The sequence below is a fragment of the Lampetra fluviatilis genome (assembly GCF_964198595.1).
Source record: "Lampetra fluviatilis chromosome 45 unlocalized genomic scaffold, kcLamFluv1.1 SUPER_45_unloc_1, whole genome shotgun sequence".
Taxonomy (NCBI): Eukaryota; Metazoa; Chordata; class Hyperoartia; order Petromyzontiformes; family Petromyzontidae; genus Lampetra; species Lampetra fluviatilis.
In genome coordinates this window covers 1,532,909-1,559,134 of record NW_027620425.1, presented here as the reverse complement: position 1 = coordinate 1,559,134, position 26,226 = coordinate 1,532,909, and the positions used below count along the sequence as shown (strand labels likewise).

General features: G+C 47.7%; 1 protein-coding gene across 1 annotated transcript; it reads right to left on the bottom strand.

Annotated features, from left to right (window-relative positions):
• Positions 1–8,602: 8,602 nt before the first annotated feature.
• Positions 8,603–14,177, bottom strand: LOC144953810 (NXPE family member 3-like). The gene is made up of 5 exons (XM_078884449.1): positions 14,148–14,177; positions 12,576–13,267; positions 11,413–11,471; positions 9,974–10,186; positions 8,603–9,135 (listed from the first exon to the last, which is right to left on the bottom strand). The coding sequence occupies exons 1-5, from the start codon at positions 14,175–14,177 to the stop codon at positions 8,603–8,605; spliced, it is 1,527 nt and encodes a 508-aa protein (XP_078740575.1).
• Positions 14,178–26,226: the final 12,049 nt, after the last annotated feature.

Below are 26,226 nucleotides of genomic sequence, written 5' to 3'. Positions count from 1 at the left end.
TCCGAGCTCTCAAAAATCTATTCAACATCCCGCGCGTCAGCACGAGCTGACTCCATGATAAGCCGTCTCGATCGCAATCAGGAAGAGCGCCTGCAACTCCAAGAGATTCTGCGTGAACATCGTGAAAAGCAAGAGGCATTCCTGAAAATGAGGAGGGAATCGAGTACGTGATATGCTGTACACGCCACACAACGTGCATTGCTGAGTTCATTAATTCATCATCTTTGTTACTCAACTCTAATGCTGATGGAAGCTAAAAAAAGATATCCGTATGAGATGTGAACCCTTAATGCAGTGCAATAAGTAATCGATTAGCATTGTAGATGCGTTGCTGAAAAGCGTCGCGTTAAGTGAAATGCGTTCATGCATTGTGGCAGTAAACTGGAGTACGTGGAGAAAAACCCACGAGTATCAGAAGCTGGATGAGGACTCCAATGAGCTATGAAGCTCATTTTCACAGATGTCCAGTAGGATCATGGGGTCAGCGAGTTACATCACCGCCAAACAATACGTATGAAGCAGGTAGCACGTAATCCCCATATAGATGGATTCCAGATGAAGATTAATCCACTTGCTGTACTGCCATACCCTGGCATGGCAGCAGGTGGTGACGTCGTAGTCCTTGCATCGGGAGATTCACGAATCTGTGATCCACCAAACCTCGCCTCAAGTGCTGGATTACAGGCGACGCGATTGCTAACGACCAGATGTGTCCTGAAGCCATCAGACAGTTTGGTGGACAGTTTACTGAGAGTGAGATTGGGTCAGTCGGTTGCTACATTGGGCTCTATTTGATTTGCATTTCATAGTCAGGGCACTAACCTATAGGGCAGAAACGTAGAAACCCCTGACAATGACTACATCAGCTGTGTGAAGTACAGCCCGGCACACTATAATTGTCATCAGATGTTTGTACTTCTTACGGACATATTGCAAAGTGTTTTCTTAAAAGTAAACAATGTTCGCTTAACACAATATTTGTATTATTGTTTACAGACACTTGCTCGCCGACTCTGAACCCAAACACGGCACATCGGAACCTCCAGATTTCTGCCGACTTTAAAACCGTCAGGAACTCCACACACACCCAACCTTACCCTGACCACCCAGAGAGGTTTGACCACTACCGAGTGGTTATTTGCTCTGAGAAATTATCGTCGGGTCGCCACTACTGGGAAGTGGACGTGCGAGGTTGTGATAAATTCATCATCGGTGTCACGTATGACGCGATACCACGGAAAGGTGATGACAAAGCCTATAAAATTGGGTATAATGAAGTTTCATGGAGCCTTAAGAAATGGTGCAACGACTACACGGCGCTACATAAAGAGACGGAAACAAAACTGTCGGTGCGAGATGCTCCCAAAAGAGTCGGGGTTCACCTGGACTGGGAGGTGGGCGTCTTGTCATTCTACAGCGCCGACTCCATGTCGCTGCTGCATCAATTTCACAAAAACTTTGATCGAGAGCTGTACCCTGCAATCGCCGTGCTGCGTAAAAGTCTCTCAATATGCCCGTTGCCATACGCAGACAATTCGTCGTTAGAGATGAGAGGCTCCTATTAGAGCGGTCGCTCATGCGACTCCTGTATGTATGTAGAATCATCCCTGGCCAACCGCGAGGGTTCAGGTTCCTGAAAACCCTCGCGGTTTGGTAAAGTTACAGGAGGCCCATGGGTAGTAGCGGGGTAGGGGAACCACAGCCGAGGTCATACTCGCCACAGCTGAACTAGGGTGCCTGTTTATTAACTAATCTATGTTCCTGTGTATGGTACATTATACAGTAACATGATACAACATAAATAAACAGGACATTAACTTTACATACCTTTACTATTAACGATGATTAGAATTAAAAGGAAGGCCGTAGCCATGGAGTCAACATTGGGGGGGACCAAATCTTCCAGGCTGTCTGGGGTTCTAATCCAGAAAAATATCTAAATTTGAAAACTCATTTCCTGTCTAAAATATTAAGAAATTCACTAACACATGGGATGAACTTTTTTTTACAATAATGTCGAATAGTGTATTGTATTACATTGCTCTGTTTTTCTATTTTATCATTTCTTGTTTCATTGTATGTAATGGCAGAGATTAGCGATTAATAAAGTACAACCATAACCAATATCGTATAAACATAAATCTATGCACTGATTTATATATAGACAAGTCCAGATATTGTGGCTAAAGTATAGCAAATTGTTTTATTTTACTTCCATAGCATAGCATTTTTTAAATAGTGTTGAGGAGCTGGCGACGACTCACTCAGAGACGGAGGTGAGGTTAAGGGCTTCCGCCGTTTATTAAAGGGCTACACAAGACACGGGAGGGGGGGGGGGGGGTGTGAACCACTTCCCAGGGGTTAGGGGTCCCGGGCTCGTTCCCACTGGGTCCCAACACAGCCGGCTGCCCCGTGCCATCTCCTCTGCGCCGGCCATGGGATCATCCAACATGGCCGACCGAGGAGCACAGCCACGTCCAGCCCTAGCGCTGTGCCATCTCCCCTGCCCCTACCCTCTTGACCCTGGCTCCCCGTTTCACCCTTTCTCGACCCTTGACTCCAGCTACGACCCCGCTTACGTCACGGGGTCCCCCTTTTAACCTCCAGGAGCTGTGACGTCACGTGCACTGTCCAGCGCGTGTGACCCCACGTCCCGTAACGTCATCGCACTGGACAGCGCACACGACGCCATTACTCTCCTCTACTCCTCTACAATAGTAATATATTGGGGGGACATTTTGAGCATATTTGAATATTGGGGGGATACCCCCCAATATATATAATTACGGCCTTGATTAAAAGGATTAACGACGATGATGATATGAGATGATGGGGGAAGAGGAGGGGCTCTGTCCAGCCACGTCCTCTTCCTCCAGACCATAGACGCAACACTCTCTCACTCTCAACACTCGCTGCACGCTTGGGTCCATGACTAACGGCAAAATGAATGTGCACCATGAAGTACTGTACAACAAAACAGAGCTGAGCAGCGCAACGGCCCTGCGGAATTTGTATTAAATTTCGCGGTTCGCAGAGCATACAAAACAATGGCATTGATGTCAGGTTTTTACGTATTTTGTTATATTAATCTGTTAATGTAATCAATCGTACTGTTATATTAAGACGCTGTGTAAATTGTAGTTTTTATGCCCAATGTGCCTCGGTTCTTCCTGGCCGTGATCGTCCTCTTGGGCACAGTGGGGGTGGTCAACAACAATTAACAAAGTAACAACCGATAATTCTAGATTTGAAGCTTTCGTGACTGCAAGGATTCATACTCTTAGTTTTTTCGGTAAAGTCACGTAGGTAAAAAATGAAATAAAAATTAATAGAAATAAATAATAAAAAATCACGACGTTTCGGAGGCAACACAAGTTTCCGTCATCAGGTGGGACTGTCACAGCCAGATTTGCTGTATCACTTGATACAGCAAATCACTTGATACAGTAAATCTGGCTGTGACGGTCCCACCTGATGACGGAGACTTGTGTTGCCTCCGAAACGTCGTGATTTATTATTATTTTATTTTTATTAATTTTAATTTCATTTTTTACCTACGTGACTTTACCGAAAAAACTAAGAGTAACAACCGATAGTTCTCCGACATGACCTTCTTGCTCTCCACGCTTGGACACAAGGAATCCAGGAGGAGACTCCGTTCACACGCGGCGGGTTTATTGAAACGGCTTCTCTAGCACACGGCTATGTCGGACCATCTGAAACGACCAAATCTGCTGTCAACTTCACGCCCCCACGCCTCACTGATCACGCCGAGCCGATTCTAAAATCGGTGACTTAACATGCACACCGAATCAATAACACCGAATGGAACACACCGAATCGATGACATTGAATCGAATCGATCAGTGATCTTGTTCACGTGAAGTCTCTCCATCATACTGGTCATCACCTAAGCATTTTGTCAAAAATATGTTGAAAAGGAAATAAAGAGGTTATCCTTATAATACTGAGTGCGAACATATGCACTATTTAACAAGTACATAACCACACAGGTTACACTTATGCATCAATGTTATGCGAATGTCCGATTTTATCATATCTGCGATTTAGTGTATATACGGTATTCCGATGTCCTACTTTGGATTTAACTTGATTCTGTGTCAGATTTTGTATTAAACTTCATACATTGAGTGCATACAAAACCATTGCATTCCGATGGAGTACATCATTTTAAACTTGACTGGGAGTGAGCAGCTACAACATGGGACCTTTTATTGCCAGTATTAAAGTATGAATAAACATAAAGTTTTACCTCTTTCTCGCAATAAAACAGTCGTGTTAAGATGCTCAAACATCAAATAAAAACCTGCAAGGAACCGTGTCACTGCAATAACCACACACAGGGTACTTGTGGTGAACATGCAATTATGCTGCTCGCCTTTGGCGTTCTCTGGTCTGGCACTGGTGAGACTGGGCCCTAAAGAAGTATGTCTTTGGTGTAGACCAATCAGTCTCGGAGACAATACCATATATTGTTATCAGAGCATGTTGATGTTTGCATGTTCACCACACGTTCCGCGTGTGGTGAACATGCAGACACGATTCCTAGCAAGAGGTTTCTATTTGGTGTTTGAACATTTGAACACCTGTTTTATTGCTCTTATTTTTTCACACTTTGACTGTGATGATCCGATCTGATATTGAACTTCATTCAGTGATTCCCCACCCCACATTTGGTTGGCAGGAAGCACCCAGGGACATCTGCAGACTGTCAGAAGCCTATCAGCTCCAGGGTGAAGGGTGGTACCAGACCGGTAACCAGGAAACTCTGGAATGAGTTTCGTGCGGCACGACTTCGCTCGGCAGAGTTGGGCACATCTGGCGAGCCCCAAAACACGGTCCAGGAGCTCCCTCACTTAAACTCATCCAGTTGCAAACGACCAAACTTGAGAGACACTCACCCCAGGCCAATGTGCAGCCGAGTTGACTTTCAAAAATTAGGCCAGGGGCCCCCGGTTGGCAAAAAAATATGCCTCGTAAAAGATGATGGGTCTGGGAGGCGGAAGGGGTTTAAACCGATCATAAGGAAAATATTTGAAAGGGGAAAAAAATCCGAAAACGGAGTTGAGCCCGGAGGAGATGGAAAGTTACTTGAAGGGGGCTCCAAGGAGCATGAAAGGGGGTAGAGCACGAGGAGTGTGGGGGGGGGGGGGGAGACGCTCGAGGGAAGGGGCAACTCCGCGGAGTGAAGAACCAAGTGGCGGGCCGAGTGCAGGTCGCTCTGTGTCTTCAATAAAGAGGCACTGAGTTCCCAGTCGTCGGTGTCACTTCACAAAGACCAATGAAATCGTGGGCGAAATGTAGGAAGGTGTCACCGGACTGCCGGCACAACGCAAATCTATCACCCACGCTGCCCAGACATTGAGAAACTTTACCGTGATGTCACGATGTTTTTTGGGGTTTTCAATAAAAATGGGCCCGTCAACAGATAGAGGAGTCACCGCAATTCCCCTTCCAGTCGTGGATTCATTTCGTTCCAGCGCAGCCACAGCCCACTCATCCATATATGGGCATTCAATTAACTGAGATAACCAACGACTATCTCGTAGCGCAATATCTAGCGGAGACGGCAGCGACGACGAGACGAGTTCACTCGCAGAACCAGCAGCCTCGAGCCCCCCGCTCTTGGCTTCTTTTATGCTGCCAACGCGACCTGGCTCCGCCCTGACCGCACCTCCCTTCTCTCGAACCTGCTAGCAGGTTCCATGGGCCTCCAGATGGAGTCCTCTGTGACCCTTGTCCTCCGCTCTGCCAACACGCACCGGACTCTTTAGTTTTTTTCGGTAAAGTCACGTCGGTAAAAAAATGAAATTAAAATTTATTAAAATAAAATAATAAAAATCACGACGTTTCGGAGGCAACACAAGTCTCCGTCATCAGGTGGGACCGTCACAGCCAGATTTGCTGTATCAAGTGAGGCAGGGATTCCAAGATTAAAGTTCTTAAATACAAGTTAAGGGGGAGGGGGGAGCTTATCAGAATGTGGTAGCCAATGAATGGAACGTATTGGAAGGGGGGGGGGGGCTAAAAGAGAGCACGAGGTGCACGTGTACGTAGACATGTTTGTGCACAAGCACCTGTTGGTGCACATGATAGAAGAGAACGAAAATGCCCATGTTTTTACCAGTGTTGGCTGACAATCAAATACACGCACAGTGCTCACGCCCTCAATTGGCGTGTGTGCAGTCTGTCCACCACATTTGCCGCTGCTGTTCACCAGCCAGCACTTACGGTACGTACTAATTTTGGCACCGTGCTTAGCCAACCGTGGTTAATCGGTCGGTGCGGGAGGAAGGACAACAACACTGAACACAAACACGCTAAATAGGTTTATCATTGATCTTGTTTAAATAATAAAAAAAAAATAAACTAATAGACTTTTCTGAAATTTTTTTTTAAAGAGAACAGAGACACCCCAACTGGAGTTGCCCAAATCCCTCACCGGTGTCACTGTTGTGGTAGAGTATGACAACAACAAACACAACTCTACAAAGTACGGGTTGAGATTTCAGAATGTTTTCCACGGACAGACAAACAGGCAGACAAATAGGCATAGAGACAGGCAGACGGACGAACACGTAGGCGTGGAGTTGATTCACAACAACAACAATAAGCAGACGTGATGGGTAACTTCACATCACATGTTATGGCTGCGACAAAGATCTCACGTGTCGCCTTATACAGACTCGTACGGTGCAAGTGATGTTCGTGAGCAGACACACATACGCAACGACACACACAGATACACAGAGACACAAAGACATACACAGATACACGCACAGTTACACACAGAGACAAAGACACACAGACACAACGTTAAACACAGACACAAATACAAGGATACACACAGATACTGTACACACAGACACAAAAACACAGACCAAAAGACAATTATGCCTCGTCTAGCCGTTAAGTGCTGATAGTGGCGAGTCGCAGCACCGATGAAGGTTCTGATTGAGAGGGGGTCACTTACTTATTTCCCTCATTAAAATGCAAATCAATTTATAACATTTTTGACATGCCTTTTTCTGGATTGTGTTGTTGTTATTCTGTCTCTCACTGTTCAAATAAAACTACCATTAAAATTATAGGCTGATAATTTCTTTGTCAGTGGGCAAACGTATAAAATCAGCAGGGGCTCAAATACTTTTTTCCCTCATTGTATATAGATTCAACACTGCACATATATTAACACTCCCAATATTGATTCAACACTGCCCATAGACTAACACTACTCATATAAATTCATCACTGCACATAGACTCAACACTGTCACGGTTCACTGCGTGCGTTGCGAAAGAAGTTAAACGTACCCTATAAACATTCCGTTTCAGTTTCATTTATTAGGATTTACCCTGTGAGCCATTCGGCTCTTAATTTTGGTTCAACCGCAACAAACAATAAAATTATAAGATACACCTAAAATTCATTGTACATAAATCTAAACATCACATACGTAAACAATAAAATCCCACGGAAAAAAACACAACCCGTCCATGCTGAGTACAAAAAGTGCAAAGAATTCCATTTCGATGTTTGATCCCAATAACAATCATAATACAATACAGATAACAATTTTAAGTATAAATCTATACTAAAAAAAAAATCGCTCCAGCTCAAACACCCAGGGGGCTACCCAACCCTCTTTAACCAGGGCCCCGCTATTCCGACCGGCCCATTTAAAACTCTGTACAAAAGTGGCACACCTGCTCTCGAACTCCCCTAAACTCCTTTTCCCAAAATATTACGTCTCAAATGCTCCTTGCTCGCCCATTGCGCTAGAAGTGTGCTGTGCCGCTGCTTCTATGAAGGGGTTGGCCTCATGATCCTTCCAGTTAACCAGTTACAGTCTTCCTGGCTATGATGATGATGATGTAAAAGGTCTACGAGCAGGGCGCGTCGATGTCTCGTTCCATGCCACGTTTCAGATCCTCCCCCAAGGGGGTCTCTTCTGCGACGTCGGGGGAGGGAAGGAGTTGTGTGCCACGTGGATCGTTGAGGATGTCGCAACATCTGAGGGCACAGCCAGAAAGGGATGAGGGCACGATGAGTTTGCACCGTGCCCGGAAGGAGACACCCTGGGGCAGTCCGGTGACACCTGCGGGGGATTCCCGCTCTTCTTGTCACTCGTCGACGTGTACGTTCCGTGCGTGATTTTTTTCGTGTCAAACTGGACGTAGTCGCGCGGTGGTGGTATTCATGTTTTTTAAATGGGTAAATAGTGGAACAGCCACGCGGATTCGCACAGACGGGAACTTCAATGCACCGCTTCCTGCAAAATTGTTACTCTTAGCAACCGCCCTTTCAAAATCTGCGTACCCGTCTCCTCTCTGAGCTATTCCCTACAGCCGCTCCCCTCTGGCCCCTATATCGCCGCCCCTTTCAGAATACGAGTACTCACCCCTCTCTGATCTATCTCATGGAAAAAAATGCAGCCATTTAAAACGCCATAATGATTTGCACACGTACAAGAGTAACCCGTTTTTCTCTCCCCCATTTCCAAAAAAAACCATAACTTTGAAACCCCCACGAAAAAAAAACGATTTCCCCCGGCGAATCTTCGACCGAACTCCGCCAAAATCTAACAAACGTACGACAGAAACAGGTCGACCTGGTTCTTCACTATCGTCTCGACGGGGTGAATTTGAGCCGAGTTAATCGACGCGGTCATGTCCCACGCGTCCACGAAGGCCACGTTCATGCCCTTGAACACGTCCAGGGTGATCTCGTTCATCCTGAACGTGCTCCAGTTGTTGAATATCTCGGGGTTGCCGGCGTCTCGCGTGTTGGCCAACTTGACGATGACCCTCGTCTCGGGGCTTCTCAGCAGCAGCTTCCTCACGGCCTCGCCAATGTTTCGCATTCGCGTGCGGAAAACCGCCAGCGGGAAGACGGTGAAGTGAGCCCCCAGGCAGATGCCCACCGCCACGTGGCTCCCGCCGGACATTTCGTCGATGCGACGGGCGATGTGCCGGACGTCTTCTTTGTAGGTGTACGACGCCGTGATGAGCGGGTAGGCGTGGCAGAACCACTCCAGGATGATGTTGTTCTCGTTGTCGATCGCCAACTTCGGTTGATGAGTCCCGGGCTTGTGGAGGTCGAAGCGTTTCAAAGCTGCACGAGAAAACAGACGAGCGCGCGAATGCACCTCTGCGTCACGCGTTTGGTTGTGCACATTCGTTCATGCGTGCCCGAGTGTGCAATAGTGAAGCGGCGGTGCGAAATTAGAACGTTGTATCGAAAGCGGGAGAGGTAACAATTCATAATGGTAACTGTTCGGACAGCTACAGGCTTTCAGTGCCGCGTGGAAGCGAATCAGCAAATAACGCATCGTTTAAATGCATGCCTATACAAGTCACCATTCGTCAATGGGGATTAACCTGTGGGATGCTCTGTTTACGTGACATCCCTTACTAATTGGCTGTGTCGGGTGGTGGCGTGTTTAATGACACATTTATATATATGTACGCGATCTAACCCCTACAAAAAACTGTATTATGTTGTAAAGTTAAAAAAGAAGAAAGGGTTAAACATATGAGTATATGAACGGTACATTGCGATAGTGTAGTGGTTAGCGCTGCACTGCGCTATGGACCTGGCGACCCGAGTTCGATTCCCGCTATGAGTTTACCACGCAGTAGGCTTCATCCATGACAGAGGTTTTTTTGGGTCGCGTAAAATACAAACTTTAAATGTGTAGTGGGTTTAATCTCCAACACACAACCGGTTTGTTGCTGAACTGGTAACGAACTGGGCAGGTTTTGTTTACGTGACAAACCTCTTGCTAATTGGGCTGTGTCGGGTGGTGGCGGGTTAAACGACACATTCAGATTCACGCGATCTAACCCCGACCAAACAAACAAACACAAACAAACCACCGCCTTTGTTACGAACGAACGTGACTTTACCGAAAAAACCTAAGAATATGAGCGCCATCTAGCGGCCCCCTTACCTTTGACGAACTTGTTGAGGTACTCCCAATACTGCCTGATGGTGGAATCTCCAAACAGGTACACCTCCTTGTGCCTCAAGCAGTCGGTGACGTTCGCCGGCGTGTTGAAGCGCCTCATGCCGCACACCGTCGACTGCCAAGCGCCTTTGAAGTAGAAGCCGCTGGGGCTTGGCAATCCTAACCCGGGCACGCACCTCGTTGGCGGGATTCCGACTGGACGCACATGGAGGGGAAGGGGGGAAGGAAGAGGGAGATTGGAAATCCATGTCGCACACTACATCTCACCCGGCACTGCGCGAAATTGTCTGCCTGCTTCCAACGTCATTATGTCCAAGGTGGGTGCGTGTACCAGTCCGGCGATCGGCAAATGCGGTCATGTTGCTGAAACATAAAAAGCGTGAGCGGTGCTACGTAACATCGCCCCGGGGATGCGGGAGTCGTCGAGATTTTGGAGTGGTAAGTACGGTGCAGTCAATACGGTAACTTTTTAACAGGAGGATAAACATTGGTAAGGCACTGCCTTACCAACACTTACTTCACCTGGAATGGTACTTTCTACAAACAGAATGAAGGTACCACAATGGGCTCTCCCGTATCACCAGTGGTAGCGAACATTTCCATGGAGAAATTTGAGACAGTCGCCATCCAGACATCCACCCGACATCCTTCCTTGTGGGAGAGATACGTAGATGACACGTCTGTTATTTTCTTTGAACCCATCTACGCGAATATACTCTTAGGTTTTTTCGGTAAAGTCACGTAGGTAAAAATAAATAATAAAAATTATAGAAATAATAATATAAATAAAATTATAAATCACGACGTTTCGGAGGCAACACAAGTCTCCGTCATCAAGTGGGACCGTCACAGCTACCGAAAGACCCAAGAAAGAATATGCGCTATATGTTGATTCTAAATGGGGAGGGAAACAATGGAGAACTCCGGAGAAAAATACATGCGGCCACGGGAAGAGAGACACGGAAACTCCAAATATATAGTGGGCATCATCAGGGTCCCCAGATCAAACCCACGACCCTCCCGCACATCAGGCGAGGTAGTCAACATCTTCCTTTCCTTCGGGGTGTCTTTTCAGTTGTGGTTGGCCCACGATAGCAGTTGGCTAGAGAGAGAGAATGTGCTGCATACTATTTGGTTCATTCGGTAAAGTCACGTAGAAAAAAAAAATAATAATAATAACAGATCGTGACGTTTCGATCGCCACACAAGTGATCGTCCTCAGGTGGGATAGCGATTGCTTGTGTGGCGATCGAAACGTCGTGATCTATTATTATTTTTCTACGTCACTTTACCGAAAGAACCACAGAGTATGGATTCCTGCAGTCACGAAAGCTTAATATCAATATGCTGCATAGTTAAAACCAACTTGGTTTTGATCTATGATCGTTATTACATTGGTTGATGTCAAAATTATAACTTACCATTGCTTGAATTAGCTTGCAACGTGTAGCTTATTGGTATGGGTTCGTGAAGCTGCCCACTGTGAATGACAACGAAGATTGTGTTAGTGGGAGAGGGTGCCTCAAAACATGAACAGGCTGGCCCGAAAGTCAGGACACATAGGGCTTGTTGATATACTGGGAGGCTCAAAAGTCAGGACGCATACACTTTCCTTCCCATACAATGTAAAATTTTAAATAAAGCTGTCTTTTTTGCTTTTGATTAATATTTATTTATTTTAATTTGCTACTCCCCTCTCTTACGCTAATCGTTGCACGCAGTCACAAATGACTTTGTTCGGTCGATATTAGCCACCGGTTTCAGTCTTCATTCCTGTGGCTGCTCTATGCCCCCTGTATCGTTCCCATTCTCACTTGATGCAATTGATCGATCGATTGCATGCGCATCGAGCTTATTTCGCACCACCGTACATAGCCAACCGTGGCTGAACGGAGGACAACAACCTGAACACAACAACGAGTTGCAAGCTCAACACCAAACAAGGAATTCCTGAACATGGGCCAGAAGTGAGATTTTTTAAAAACAAAATGGGGCTAAAAATATTGGATTTTAGTGAAATACACGTGAAGTATTAAACATTCTAAATGCTATGAAGTGGTATAAAACAGTTGGCTAGCGCTATCTAATGTGACTGGGCCAAGAATGCCGAGTGTACAGCGCAGATCTTGCACGTGACATTTTCTCTTTTGTTACTGAAATTGTCACGGGTAAATTCGTTCTTTTTAAATAAACAAGAAAGTGTTTTATCCTTACCCATTCTTCTTCCTTTGCCGCACAAGTGACATGAAGGAGAGAAAGAAACAAAAAATGAACACCACCAACAAGGCCACTGACTTTCCACTCGAGATGCCTCGCCATTCAAACGCGTACCGGAGTCGCAATGGAAAGATGGGGGGAGTCTTAAGAGAAAGCTTTTCCCGTGCCGGCAATCGATCCAACGATGGCCATTATACATGCTCTATTATGGATGATATTGGCTGCGAAAGCCTACGTGTTAAAAAGCAAAGCGATCGTGAATCCCATTTGGTGGGCCCACGACAAAACCATCGCAAGCCGACGCTGAGACAGTAGAGATGGTAGAGGGGGTAAAAATCCGATCTTTCCAACCCATCCGATTTCTCACCTCGAGAAGAGCTGGCGCTCCACGGCCGTGAACAAGTGCGCGTACTTGTTGTACGACGAGTAGCCCTCTAGCGAGTAGCAGGGCAGCTCCCTCGGCCTCGCGCACGACCACGACTCGCTGCGCTCCGCGTCCCCGAAGTCGCACAGCTCGCCGCCTCCTGCCGTCGCGTTCAGGAACACGTGGCAGGCGGACCGCTCCTTCCGCCCGCCGGACACGAACGTGCCCCAGAAGCTGACCTTGTCGGGCACGGCCTCGCGCACCCTCTCCAGCACAGCGACCTCCTCGCTCGAGTGCACGAGCGCCACCTCGGGACGGCTCTCGCCGGGCCACGAGACGCGGAAGGTCACGAGGTACGTGCCGTCGCCGCGGTCGGTGACCGCGCCCGAGACGGCCGCGCCGAGCCGCGTGTTCGAGAGCCTGGTGAGGAGGAAGTCGCCGCCGTGGCGCTTGGGACGCCCCGCGAAGTCGCGCATCTGGACCTCGACGAGGAGGGAGTCGCCCACAGCGAGCGACGTCCCCGAGTTGCCGTTGATGACCGTGGCGATGCTGTTGGAGGCCGACGAGGCGAAGGTGACGTTCAGCAGCGGCGGCCGTGGCTTCGCGGGGCCCGCCGGGGTTTCTGTCGCCGGGCGGAGGCGATCGCTTTGCTGATAGTGCAGCTTTGGCGCCACGTGCTTCTGCTGGTTGTTCGTCTTGACGAAGAGAAAAAATAACGGGCACGTGTCAGAAACGAGCGATTGTTTTACATTGTTAGTAAATAGTAGCAAGTGATTTGTGTACGGCGTCTGCAGCCGGTGTGTTAGCTCACCAATGATTAATGACGCGTATAATTGCACTAGATTTGACGAAATCACTTCTTTAGAACCGCTTGTCGTTGTGAGTCTGTCCCAGTGGATGAGAGGGTCACCTCAATGAGCCTTTGGGTCTCAGAAAAGAAAACTCTGCCCCGGTTGTCTGTGTTTATGCACCAAACAGCAGTTCAAAGTTTTACGGCCTTCTTGGAGACGGGTAGGGTGCAGTGCTCGACAGAGCTGCCGCCTACCGACTCCACAGTCTTACTGGGCGACGTCAATGCTCACGTGGGAAGCGATGGAGATACCTGGAGAGGCGTGATTGGAAGGAATGGCTCCCCTGATCTGAGATGTTATTGGAATTCTGCGCTTGTCACGGAATGTCAATAACAAACACCGCGTTCGAACACAAGGATGCTCATGAGTGTACTTGGTACCAGAGCACCTTGAGCCGAAGGTCACTGATTGACTTTATAGTTGTATCATCGGACCTAAGGCCGTATGTTATGGACACTCGGATGAGGAGAGGGGCAGAGCTGTCGACTGATCACCACCTGGTGGCAAGTTGGATCCGACTCTATTGGGCACCGACCAGATAGACGTGGAAGCCCCAAACGAAGTGCCGAGTTTTCTGAGAACGTCTGGTGGAAGATCCGGTGTAGAAATATATTTGAACTTCCACCTCCGGGAAAAGTTCTCCTACACTCCAGGGGAGGTCATGGACATTGATTCCGAGTGGACAATGTTAAAATCCTCAATTATGGATGCAGCTCCAAAAAACTGTGGCCTGAAGGTAGTTGGTGCCTGTCATGGCGGCAACACTAGGAGCTGCTGGTGGCCTCCGGTGGTGAGGGAAGCTCCCAAGTTGAAGGAGGAGGCTTTCCGATTGAGAGGCACCGGCTTGCCAAGAGGACGACAGTGGTTGCAGTCGCTGAAGAGAAATCCCCGGGGCATAGGAGGAGTTTGGAGAGGCCATGGAGAGGGTCTCAAAGATGTCCTGGCAAAACCATCCAACCCCTTGAAGGGATCGATGGGACGTGGCCCAGGCAGTAAGGGTGGCGGCGTAACATCGACCTCAACTGAGGAGGTAGTGGAGAGGCGGAAGGGACAATTTGAGGCACTCCTCAACCCAGTGGACGTGCCCTCCTCTCAGGAGGCAGCAGAGGTCGCAAACGGGTTTTGATTCCTTACCCGTACCCGGCTGCACCAGGGTCGCAAACGGGTACCCGTACTCTACCCGATACCCGGCCGGGTACGGGTAGCTGGATATCGGGTAGGGTACGGGTAGCGGGTACCCGATTACGACCTCTGGGATGAAGCCATGTTGCAGGCGTGGGTGGGTTGATTCTAGGAACTTGAATTGTGAGAAGAGACAAGACGTTGGGAAATGAGTGACAAACGGTTACTCACCAGTGACTCACGGTCTACCCGTACCCGGCCGCACCAGGGTCGCAAACGGGTAACCGTACCCGTACCCAGCCGGGTACGGGTAGCCGGGTATCCACGTCCTCCTGTACCACATCACTCCATCTCTTCTCTAGCCCGTGCCGCGCCCGTTTAGCCCCCTTGATCCGGCCGAACAAAAGCTGTTTATGCATGCGGTGGCTGGGCATGCGGGCTACATGACCCAGCCAACGCAGCCTTGCCTGCCGGAGGAGCTCAGCAATGGGACTTTGTCCAGATGTTTCAAGGATTTGTGAGCTCCTCACACAATCCAGCCTGGTTAAACCCAGGATGGAGCGTAGGCAGGCCAGCCTAAATGTTTCTAACCGGCGAAGATGCTCCATTATGGGGGTCCACGTTTCGCAAGTTTAGAGAAGGGAGGGAATGACTGTGGCCGAGAAGACCTGAAGCTTCGTGCGGAGCGACAGACCAGGTAGCTTCCACACAGCGTTACGCAACCGATGAAAATATATTGCCGCTCGACTGATTCGGAGTGAGACCTCTGCTGTTAAAATGGAGCCGGTCATAAGCACACTGCCCAGGTATGGGAAACTCTCCACTCTCTCCACAACTGCCCCATCACCGATTGGGAGTTGTGTGGGTGGAGTGTCCAATGGTACAAAATACCCAGGCAGGTGATTAGTTTTGGTGGGGCTGATGGTAAGGCCCCACCTCTTAGTGGCACACTCCAGTCTCAGCAGCAGCGTCTCCAACTCCTCCTCTGAATGAGCAGCTATTTCCAAATCATCGGCATACATAACATGGTTGACCAATAGGGAGCCATCCCTTGATCGCACCCAGGCATCGATCAGCCTCCCAATATATCTGTACCAAATGTAAATTCCCTCGTTACAGCTATTTAAGGCTTCACGAACTACGTGGTCAAAATAGATGTTAAATAATGTGGGAGCCAGAGGACATCCCTGTCGCACCCTGCACCCCAAGGTGTACAGGGAATGGCTCTGACTCCCTGCCACGTAGTTTTACCCGGGCCCACTCACCATCATGAAGGCCCTTAATGATCGTGAGCAGAGGGTCAGGGACTCCGAGAGCACAGAGAACAACCCAGGCCTACTGATGGTATCATAGGCAATCTACACTACACACACTACACTATAATACACTGCACTATACACTACACTACACACTACAATACAGCAGTACTATACACTACACACTACACTACTATACAGCACTGCTATACATTACACTACTATACACTGCACTACACTACAGCACTGCTATACACTATACCACTCGCGTAAATTGAAAACTAATTTCAACAGAAGTGCTTTTTGTGCACAGTTTGTTGTCCTTCCCCCGCACCTCCGATTAGCCACAGTTGGTACGTTTCTGTGGTGCGAAAGAAGTCCAACATAGGTATGTACACTATGCGTCCAATAACGTACCTTTAAGAATCCCGAGGAAAGGAAAATCAGGACCAGAAATGACATAAACACAACGACGGCCGTCTTTATTTTCGGGCCCATGACACTCTCTGGATGATCTGCTGTTCAATCTCCCCTGTAAATTTGAAATTCAAACAATCAAAAAAATGCGTTAGACACTTTAGGCGAACCCTACAAAAAAAAGGCAACACCGAACAACAACTTTGTTTGATGAGTTTAACATGCAGCAGCAGCAGGAGTCTTTCGCGACAAATATTGCCCACATGCAATGAAGATCGACACCCGTTTCTTCAATAGTGAATGTTATGGCGGGACACCGGGGTCCCGAATAAACGGAAGTCAAAATCGTAATTAATGATTTATTTTTTTGGTTCTTTCGTTAAAATCACGTAGAAAATAAAATGAAATAATAGAATACGACGTTTCGGTTGCAACACAAGCAACCATCATCAGGTAAGAATGAATGATAAAACACAGACTAGGGAATAGCATAGGCAGACAGACATGCAGAGAGAGACACACACAAAGACACACAGAGCGAGACACACACCAAGACAAACAGAGTAATTCCTGCAGTCACAAAAGCTTCGAATCTAGTTTAATGAATTTATGTTTGGTGACACAAACGACGCGACCCCATCAGAAATCGATCCTCTCGTTCTTCACCAAGTGCCCGTCGTTGTCAAAATTGCCGTAGTCGCAAACAAAACTTTGAAACGTCGATTGGCGCATCGTGTAGAGCTCGTCGAGAGGAGGAATAGATCGCCGTATCGTTCGCCTTTGACGGACATAAAATTACGTCGCAACGCAGCTTATGCGAGAGCCGGGGGCTTATGGGACCCCGGGGTCCCGCCATAAGGTTCATATTATTGAGAGCCTTAAGTGTCGACACGAACACTGGCTTCAAGCACGGCTGGTGTCTCTTCTCCAAGCATCCCTATCCACCCCTTGCTTCCCCTTTTCATATCCCTCGAGCCTCCAACTTTCCTGAAGGTTCCCCAACTTACTTTCCAAAGCCCCCCCACTCCCATCGTTTCCCACCCTTTGCGTTGTCATCTTTCCTCCAATCCCTTAATATTCTCTGTTTCCAGCCAATCCCCTTCCAGGCCTCTCTCTTCAAACCCCTCCCACCCCCCTTACTACGTCATCCACCCAACATGGTCCCCACCAGATAAGGGGCACCAATCAGAGGCCTCGGTTCGCTTCGTGACCGCCTGTTGGTGCATCGGCCATTGCACATATACGAGAAGGTTTTGTCAGTAAAGATCGCGAAAATGTAAATGTTGTGTCGTTAAACCCCCCGCCACCACCACCACCGCCAGACAGGACCAATTAGTAATGAGTTTGTGACTTGCAAGCAAAACGGTGCCAAATTCGTTAACTAGTTTAAGACCGAAACAGGAGGATTTCTCCACAACTATGGCGGTCCACCTGATGATGCTGGTTGTCGTTATAATTACCGGTGAAACGTCACAGCTACTCCAATTGTAAATGTTGCAGTGGGTTTACTCACAACAAGCCGGTTTATTGCTGTACTGGTATACTACACTATACTACTATAGACTACACTATACACTACACTACACTATACACTACACTAATATGCACCACACTATAATTGCAAATGTTGTAGTGGGTTTACTCTCCTACACACAACAATGCGGTTTATTGCTGTACTAGTATACTACACTATATACTAGACCATACACTACTATACATTACTATGCTATACATTACTATACTATACACTACACTACAGTTTAACACGTCAGCTTTCGACACCAAAATCAACCATGATACAGTTTTTTTTAGATCGCGTATATATATAAATGTGTCGTTAAACCCGCCATCACCCGACACAACCAACTAGTAAGGGGTTGTCACGTAAACAGAACATGCCAATTCGTCACTTGTACAGCACTAGTGTATAGTGTAGTGTATAGTGTTGTGTATAGTGTTGTGTATAGTGTAGTGTATAGTGGTGCGTATAGTGTAGTGTATAGTGGTGCGTATAGTGTAGTGTATAGTGGTGCGTATAGTGTAGTGTATAGTGGTGCGTATAGTGTATAGTGGTGCAGTGTAGTGTATAGTGGTGTAGTGTATAGTGGTGTAGTGTATAGTGTAGTATACTAGTACAGCACACCGGTTGTGTGTTGGAGAGCCAAATCCCGCGACATTTACAATCCGAGTACCGTGACGTTTTGTCGGCAATTACAAACCGGCATCATCAGGTGGACAGCCATGATGTGCGCAGAAATCCTCCATCTTGTTGCGTTCCTCAAATAGTTGGGTAGATGTGAACACGTCACTCGTGAGGCCTTCACGTCAAGTGTGGGTTGGGTGTGGGATTAATGAATGCGTAAACATCTGCAATGGGCATTCGTTGCCGGGGTTGGGTTATTCACACGGCAAGTCGGCGAACATTACGCACGTGGATTTGTTCTCGTGCACTAATCACAGCAGACTCTTGTCACCGTCCGTTCACATGTGATCCCCGTCTGAGTGTGGTGACGCAGCACGCATTAGACAGTATTACAAAAATTTATATATCATTTTTTTGTTCCTCGATAGTAAGTGTTATTTCCTAATTGTTTGCTTTATATTCTTGGTTCTTTCGGTAAAGTCACGTAGAAGGGAAATAATAAAATAATATAAATATTAAACAATAAAAATTCTCACGACGTTTCGACTGCAACACAAGCAATCATCATCAGGTGTGAAATCCATAGCAAGAAAATCCACAGCAAGAAAGATATGAATCCCTGCAGTCACGAAAGCTTTAAATAAAGTTTGCTTTTGTGACCAGGACAGTAATAATTAGAAATGTACCTATTTTCAGTGAGAAAATGTGATGTGCAATTGTGTCATTCTTTCACATCAAGTCCTGGTCACAAAAGCAAAGTTTGTAGGGAATAATAGCCATTTTCTGTACTTTTGAAGCATAAGAAATTAGGAAATAAGACTTATTACCCAGGAACAAAAATCGTGTTATTAATGGAGTGGATTATTAACTTTGCTTTTGTATCCTGGTCACACAAGCAACGTTTGTGCTGATTAATAGCCATTTTATGCACTTTTGAGGCATAAGCAATTAATAATATAAACGCCCATCTTTATCTGTGATAAACACTGCACTTCCGGTCATTTTCCTGCAGGGGGCGCTGCAAACCTACACGCCCGATGCATAAACGACGGAGGTGCAGGGACAGACGTTCGATTACGTTGGAATCGATCTGCAGACGGCGGCCTTCTCGCACGGCCAGCAGCTCGATGTCGCCTTATACACGTAGGAACAGCAGGTTCCACACCAGAGGTCGCAAACGGGTTTTGATTCCTTACCTGTACCCGGCCGCACCAGGTTCGCAAATGTGGTGCCACAGCGACGGGGCCGCTCTGCCGAGCCAGGGAGCCGCCCGGCTTCCACCGCCGCACTGCCCCCCATCACCCCCCCCACATAAACACGCACCCGCACCCACGTAGGGCCTCGTGGTCGGGTCACCTACCCTGAGTTTTCACCCGAGGGCCCCCTAGGGGGGTTACCCCACGGTTTCTCAGGGCCAGGGAATTGGACAGGACCCTTCCCAGGCCAAGTAACACTGCGGCGCCGTGGGCGGATTTGAGATCGCACGACCACGGCGAGCTCAGAGAGCCCCGCAGTTAGAAACGCATACAAACACAAACACGGGTCAGCAAGGCAGATAGCTGGGATCAGGACCCGGGACGACTGATTGGTCGAAAGTTCAAAGGCCGGCGGGATCGCAAAAGAGCGGGAAATCCTAGGCTCAGGATTGGTCGAGAGACCAAGGCGGTCGGGACGGGGGCGCCTAGCCTTTGATGTGAATAGTTTAAAAGAAAACGCAGGGGCAGTAGGGAAGTCTCTTCTTCTGGAGTTTGGACACGGGGTCAGCGACGAAGGAGTCATCGGGCGAGCCGCTAGATTGTCTGCAGGACGATCTGAGCGCCGCAGGGTCACCAAGGACTACAGACGGTATCGTGTTACGCGCCTTACAACACCTCAGAGCGGAGAGTAGGATCCGTAGGAGAGGGTTAGTTCGGGGTAAGGACGAGTAGGAAAGCGGTTTAGCAGAGAGCGCAGCATAGAATAGGGCTACACGGCACCAGAGTGTGGGTTAGAAGCGCCTTGCTGGCCCGCACACACACACGGGTGGCTCGGTTGGTTAGCAAGGGCTAATACAATCTCGAGCGTAGTAACAAAACCGTGTTGTTGGGTGTTTTTGGAACGTGGTATTAGCGTGCACTGCATTCGCGAGTGTGTGGTCGTTGTATGCATAAAGGCCGTGGTCTCTGTACGATTGTGCGGGTACGGAGGTGTGTGCGTTAACGCCCGGGGAGAGCACTTTTGTGTGTTGGCGTGACTACGCAGCCGTGTGAGAGGAGAATCGTCCTTGTACGATATTTGTGTTGACGTGCACGCGCGAGTGGGGGAGGGGACGAGTCGTCGTGTCGGCGTGTGCCCCGCTTGCGTGTGCTCGTTACTTGCGTAAAGTGCGGCGCGGTGGTGGACCCCTGACCCCCGACCCCGCGGCTCGAGCGCGTAATCGGCTGCGCATTGTTGTACGGTTTGTCTCGCGCGCACGGCGGCGGCGGCTTGAGTCGTTGTGTCGGCGTGTGCCCCGCTTGCGTGTGCTCGTTACTTGCGTAAGCTCTCGGCGTGCGTAATCGGCGTACCCCAGGTGCGCGATTGTAACGTGAGCGGCCAGCGCGGCGCAGAGCGGCGCAAGAGTGGGTATCGCGTGTGGAGCTGTATGTGTGTGCGTGCACGTTCACGACGTGTGTAACACAGGTGCGCGATCCTAACGTGAGTGGTCAGTGTTGGGTGAGTGCCGTGCAGAGCTGTGTGTGGGTGTGCGCGTACGTGGTTAACCATGCCTGCTACGCGAACCCGCGGTGGAGGGGAATCCTCGGGTGACGGCTCCCACACCATGGGTGAGGAGCCTAGCGGCGGTTCGCTTAGCAGCGGGGGGGCGATTGATGATGTTAGTCCGGCCGTTAGTATTATCGAGGGAGGGATCTCGGGGGCTAGCGACCCCCACACAAACGGGTACCCATACCCTACCCATACCCGGCCGGGTACGGGTAGGGTACGGGTATCGGGTACCTGATTGCGACCTCTTGGATGAAGCCATGTTGCAGGCGCGGGTGGGTTGATTCTAGGAACTTGAATTGTGAGAAAAGACAAGACGTTGGGAAATGAGTGACAAACAGTTACTCACCAGTGACTCACGGTCTACCCGTACCCGGCCGCACCAGGGTCGCAAACGGGTACCCGTACCCGGCCGGGTACGGGTAGCCGGGTATCGGGTAGGGTACGGGTATCGGGTACCCGGTTGCGACCTCTGTTCCACACTGCCCACCAGGGATTATTTGTCTGTCTGTCGTGCATAGCCACGCCCTCGATTTGTATTTCATAGAGCGCTTCGGGCGGGCTCAGCACCACGTGATGCGCCGCCCCACGCAGCTTGCGCCGCGTGACACGGATCGCACGAATGCGCTGTCTAACCAAGTTCCTACCTGCCCACTCCGAAGGAACGTGTTCAAGGGAGACCCGGCCAGCAGACACGTTCAGTTCAATCGATAAGGCACTTATTAACAACACGAATTACAGATGGTGATGGTAGCGAGGCTAATTTGAACTTTTTCGTGTGGACCATGTTAAAGATAAAAAAACGTTTAAATCACTTGAATACACAACTCAATTGACTCACGGCCTGTGTTGTAAAAATGAAATCAAAATTGGAAAAATTCGTAAATCTCGGAAATTATGCTAATGTATGTAATTATATGCATAAATTATAATAATCATGGAGATAATCGTATTAATTCATGCGAATGCTTGCGATTATGTTAAGGTGGGCAGTTATGATAAAAAGGCTTAGCTTCGTTATCCAGAGTTGTATCAATCGGGAAAAAACTATTATCTTTGATTAAACAGTTATTGATTATCTTAGTGTGTTTATGTTATGTTAGGTCTCCAAATTCACATCTCAAAGCAGGACACAGTTTTTTTTTTTATAAATAAGTGTTATGCATGGACTTGGAAAGAAACACTCAAAATACTTCTGTGTTGCCGAAGGCAAAAGCATACGTTAATAGATTCGTCGGCAATATTACATTTTTAAATGCTTTATATTAAGTTCACTTGCTTGCCTGCTTGCGTGCTTGCGTGCTTGCTTGCTTGCTTACGACCGTGCAAATCTTTCGGTCGTTTTTTAACCCACTTCCCGTGATCCAATCGAGCTGACATTTTCCACACAGACTCGTTGTGCGTGACAATTAATGTTCGTGAAATTTTTTTCCCAAAATTTTACACTTTTTAGGACAAAAATATTATATTTAATTACCAATTGCTTAATGCTGCCATGCAATCATCTGACCCATAGGTGGCAGCCATCTCAAGCCAGAGGACGAGAGGACTCTAGCCGCCACGCATATAAAGGATTTATAGTAAAAAACTTTGTTTTTACGGGTTATACTTATTAACGAAATGTTTTGAAACAAGGGGGTGTGAGTGCGTGCGTGCGTTCTTTGTGGGAGAGCGTATTCTGACTCCGCTTTAATGAATTCTTAAGCGAGATTCTATGACAAAGGAACAGGTTTGACACGATATTCTCTCTCTGTAAACGTGTAGATTCGTGATGAGGAAGAGTTTAGTTTGCCTCGACGAATCTATTGGTCATATATACGAAAAAAAAAAAAAAATCTAAGGCACTTATAATTGACTTATTCTAATCACGCGATGAGCCGCGATGCCTTCACGGCCAGTTGATGATTCATACTTCATAATTGGTCTTCTTATGATTGGCTAGGGTTGATTCCATTGTGTGAGTGCGTGGGATTGTCTCCTTGGTAAATTCTTGTATTTAAACAGACGCCGTCGTGAGTTTGTGAGTGTGGGGGAGAGAATACGAACGGAATTCTCTCTCCGCTGCTAGATGAGCGGCGTCGGCCCGATGTTGTCCTTGGAGAGGCTTGGTCGCTAGGTGGCGCCAGGTGGCCCCGGTGGGGCTCGGCACGGGCAGGCGGGCACCCGTACTCTGTAGCGCTGGCGGCGCGGTGGTGCTCGTTCACTCGTGCGCTGGTGACTGGCACCTTTGTGCTCGGTGATGGACGACGCGGCTGTGCGCGCTCACCAGCTCCGGGTGCTCTAGCGATGAACGATGCTCTCGTTCGTTGCTGGGTTGACGTTGGGTTGACGTTGGGTGTCTTCGCTATTGCTCTAGAATGATAACTGAAATCTCCGTCAGTTTCACTCGCACCTCGGCGGCTCGGTGTAACGGTGGTGCAGACCCCTGCATGGCTTAGCACGTCGCTACTCAGCGAGCCCCTCCATACTTGCTGATTTTGCTGAGTCTTCAGTGTCGGTGGCGATGGTGTTGAGATGCTGAGATGATGGTGATGATGGTGGCGCTCCTCCGTTGGTGGTGATGAGCGAGATACTCGATGTATGACTGGGTCTCCATTTTTATCTGAATTTCCTCCCTTGCGTCTTTTGTGAGAGAAAAATATATATGCGTACTCTGTTCTGCTCTTACCCCGTGGCCATGAATTATTGCCCCCCCCCCTTTTCATCCTTTGGTGACCCCGAGCGGGTGGTTTCCGTCAAGTTTATTTCTGTTTGCGTTTAAACCAAAACGTGAAGCAAAGAACCAGGTGCCCTCTCGGCTCCTCCCTGCGGTCTCTCCCCGTGGCCGCCCTGACCCCCTATTCCCTGAGTGGGGGACATCCCAAGGCCAGACCCCTCCCTACGGATTTATGGCTGGCCTGTTTTCGTGCCGAACCGTGGGAAGACAAAGGTGGCCGGGGAGGCTTTGGTTCCATGGGATGCATTATGTGGTCCTGTGTGTTAGGTTTATTCCTTGTATCTCTTATGAGCTACCCCCGGTCTTGATATATCGTGGTTAATATTCGGTTCAGGTTTAATCAGTGTTCGTAATGCTCCTTGTTACGTCAGTATTTTGGGTTTTTGGCCAAGCTTTATTATGAGTCTGTCCCCAGGGATTGGTGTGTTATTTAGAGTTATATTTTGATGCTGGGGAATAGTTTTAGTTTGGACTTAAGTTTTTCGTGATGGCAGGGGCTCGTGTATTTGGTTCATTTGGTGAAGTCACGTAGATGGAGAGCGACAAGGCAACCCAAGGGCCTATGTTCTGATTGACCCCCCCCCTCTTCCTTGGTGATCCCGAGCGTGCTGTTTTCTATGAAGCTTATGTCTGTTTGTGTTAAAACCCAAAACGTGAAGCCCCCTCCCCTCTCTAGAGAAAAACAAACAAAGAACCAGGTGCCCTCTCGGCCCCTCCCTGCGGTCTCTCCCCGTGGCCGCCCTGACCCCCTACCCCTGAGTGGGGGTCATCCCGAGGCCAGACCCCTCCCTACGGATTTATGGCTGGCCTGTTTTCGTGCCGAACCGTGGGAAGACAAAGGTGGCCGGGGAGGCTTTGGTTCTATGGGATACATATTATTTTAGTTGTGCGTGGTTGACCTGTTTTGACTTTCTATTCTTCTGGATGACCGTTGTTCTAATACTTAATAATTATTATTCGGTTTGTGATTTACCACGGTTATTACCACGTATATTCCTAGGGTTCATTGACGTTTGTTGTCTATCTGTATACAGGGATTGCACTGTTTTACTCGAGTTATATTTTAATGTCCTGAGGTTAAGTGTAACTAAGTTTCCACTTAAGCTTTCTTGACTGCTGGAATTCGTATTCTTTAGTTTTTGGTAAAGTCATGTCGATAGAAAGATACAATACAAAGTAATATATGTGCGGTGAGTACGAGAAAAAATTAACCCGTAAAAACAAAGTTTTTCACTATAAATCCTTTATATGCGTGGCATCGGTTTTATTTTATTATTCATTTCTGTTTTTCTTGAGTAAGAGTTTCATTTTTATCACATTGGTATTTTAAATTAAATATGAATTTTTTTTTTCCTAAAAAGTTGAAAATTTAGGAAATTATATTTCGTCTATTTGTGTGTTTATACCAATGTCATGGAGTAAAGTAATTTAAAGCACTTAAAAAAAACGTACACGCAGCACGTAACAAGTATAACCCGTAAAAACAAAGTTTTTCACTATAAATCCTTTATATGCGTGGCGGCTAGAGTCCTCTCGTCCTCTGTCTTGAGATGGCTGCCACCTATGGGTCAGATGATTGCATTGCACCATTAAGCAATTGGTAATTAAATATATTTTTGTCCTAAAAAGTGTAAAATTTTTGAATTTTTTCTCACGAACATTAATTGTCACGCACAACGAGTCTGTGTGCAAAATGTCAGCTCGATTGGATCACGGGAAGTGGGTTAAAAAACGACCGAAAGATTTGCACGGTCATAAGCGCGCAAGCAAGCAAGCAAGTGAACTTAATATAAAGGATTTAAAAATAAGTGAATTACTAATAAAAACCCCTATTGTAGGCTGCAGTCTTATCACGTCGGTTTTTTCTTTTTGCCGAGTTTCAAATTTTACCGTTAAGGAAAACCGTTAAAACGGTGGGTTAGTGGCATGCTATGTTTTACAGGTAGAAACAACAGGTTCCACAATTCCCACCAGGGATTATCTGTCTGTCGTGCATATTTGTCTCGTGCACGAATGCGCTATCCAACCAACTTCCTACCTGCCCACTCCGAAAGAACGTGTTCTCTATCCCGCAATCCCAAACGGGTGAAAGTCCAGAGATGTTTCATTTCAAAACTTAAAAACAGCATCAGGTGCTTGCGTGAATGCGTCGTTTGTGTGCAAATTGTGACTTTCCTGGCCGAAGGCCGTGAATGGTTTTGAGGGGCGCCATATGCCCCTTAAAACAACCTAGTTAAGAAATAACACTTACTACTCGAACAAAAATCGTGTTATTAATGGAGTGGATTAACAACTTTGTTTTTGTGTCCTGGTCACAAAAGCAAAGTTTGTGGGGGAATAATATCCATCTTTAAGAACTTGAGGCAAAGCAATTAGGAAATAACAGTTACTACCCAGGAACAAAAAT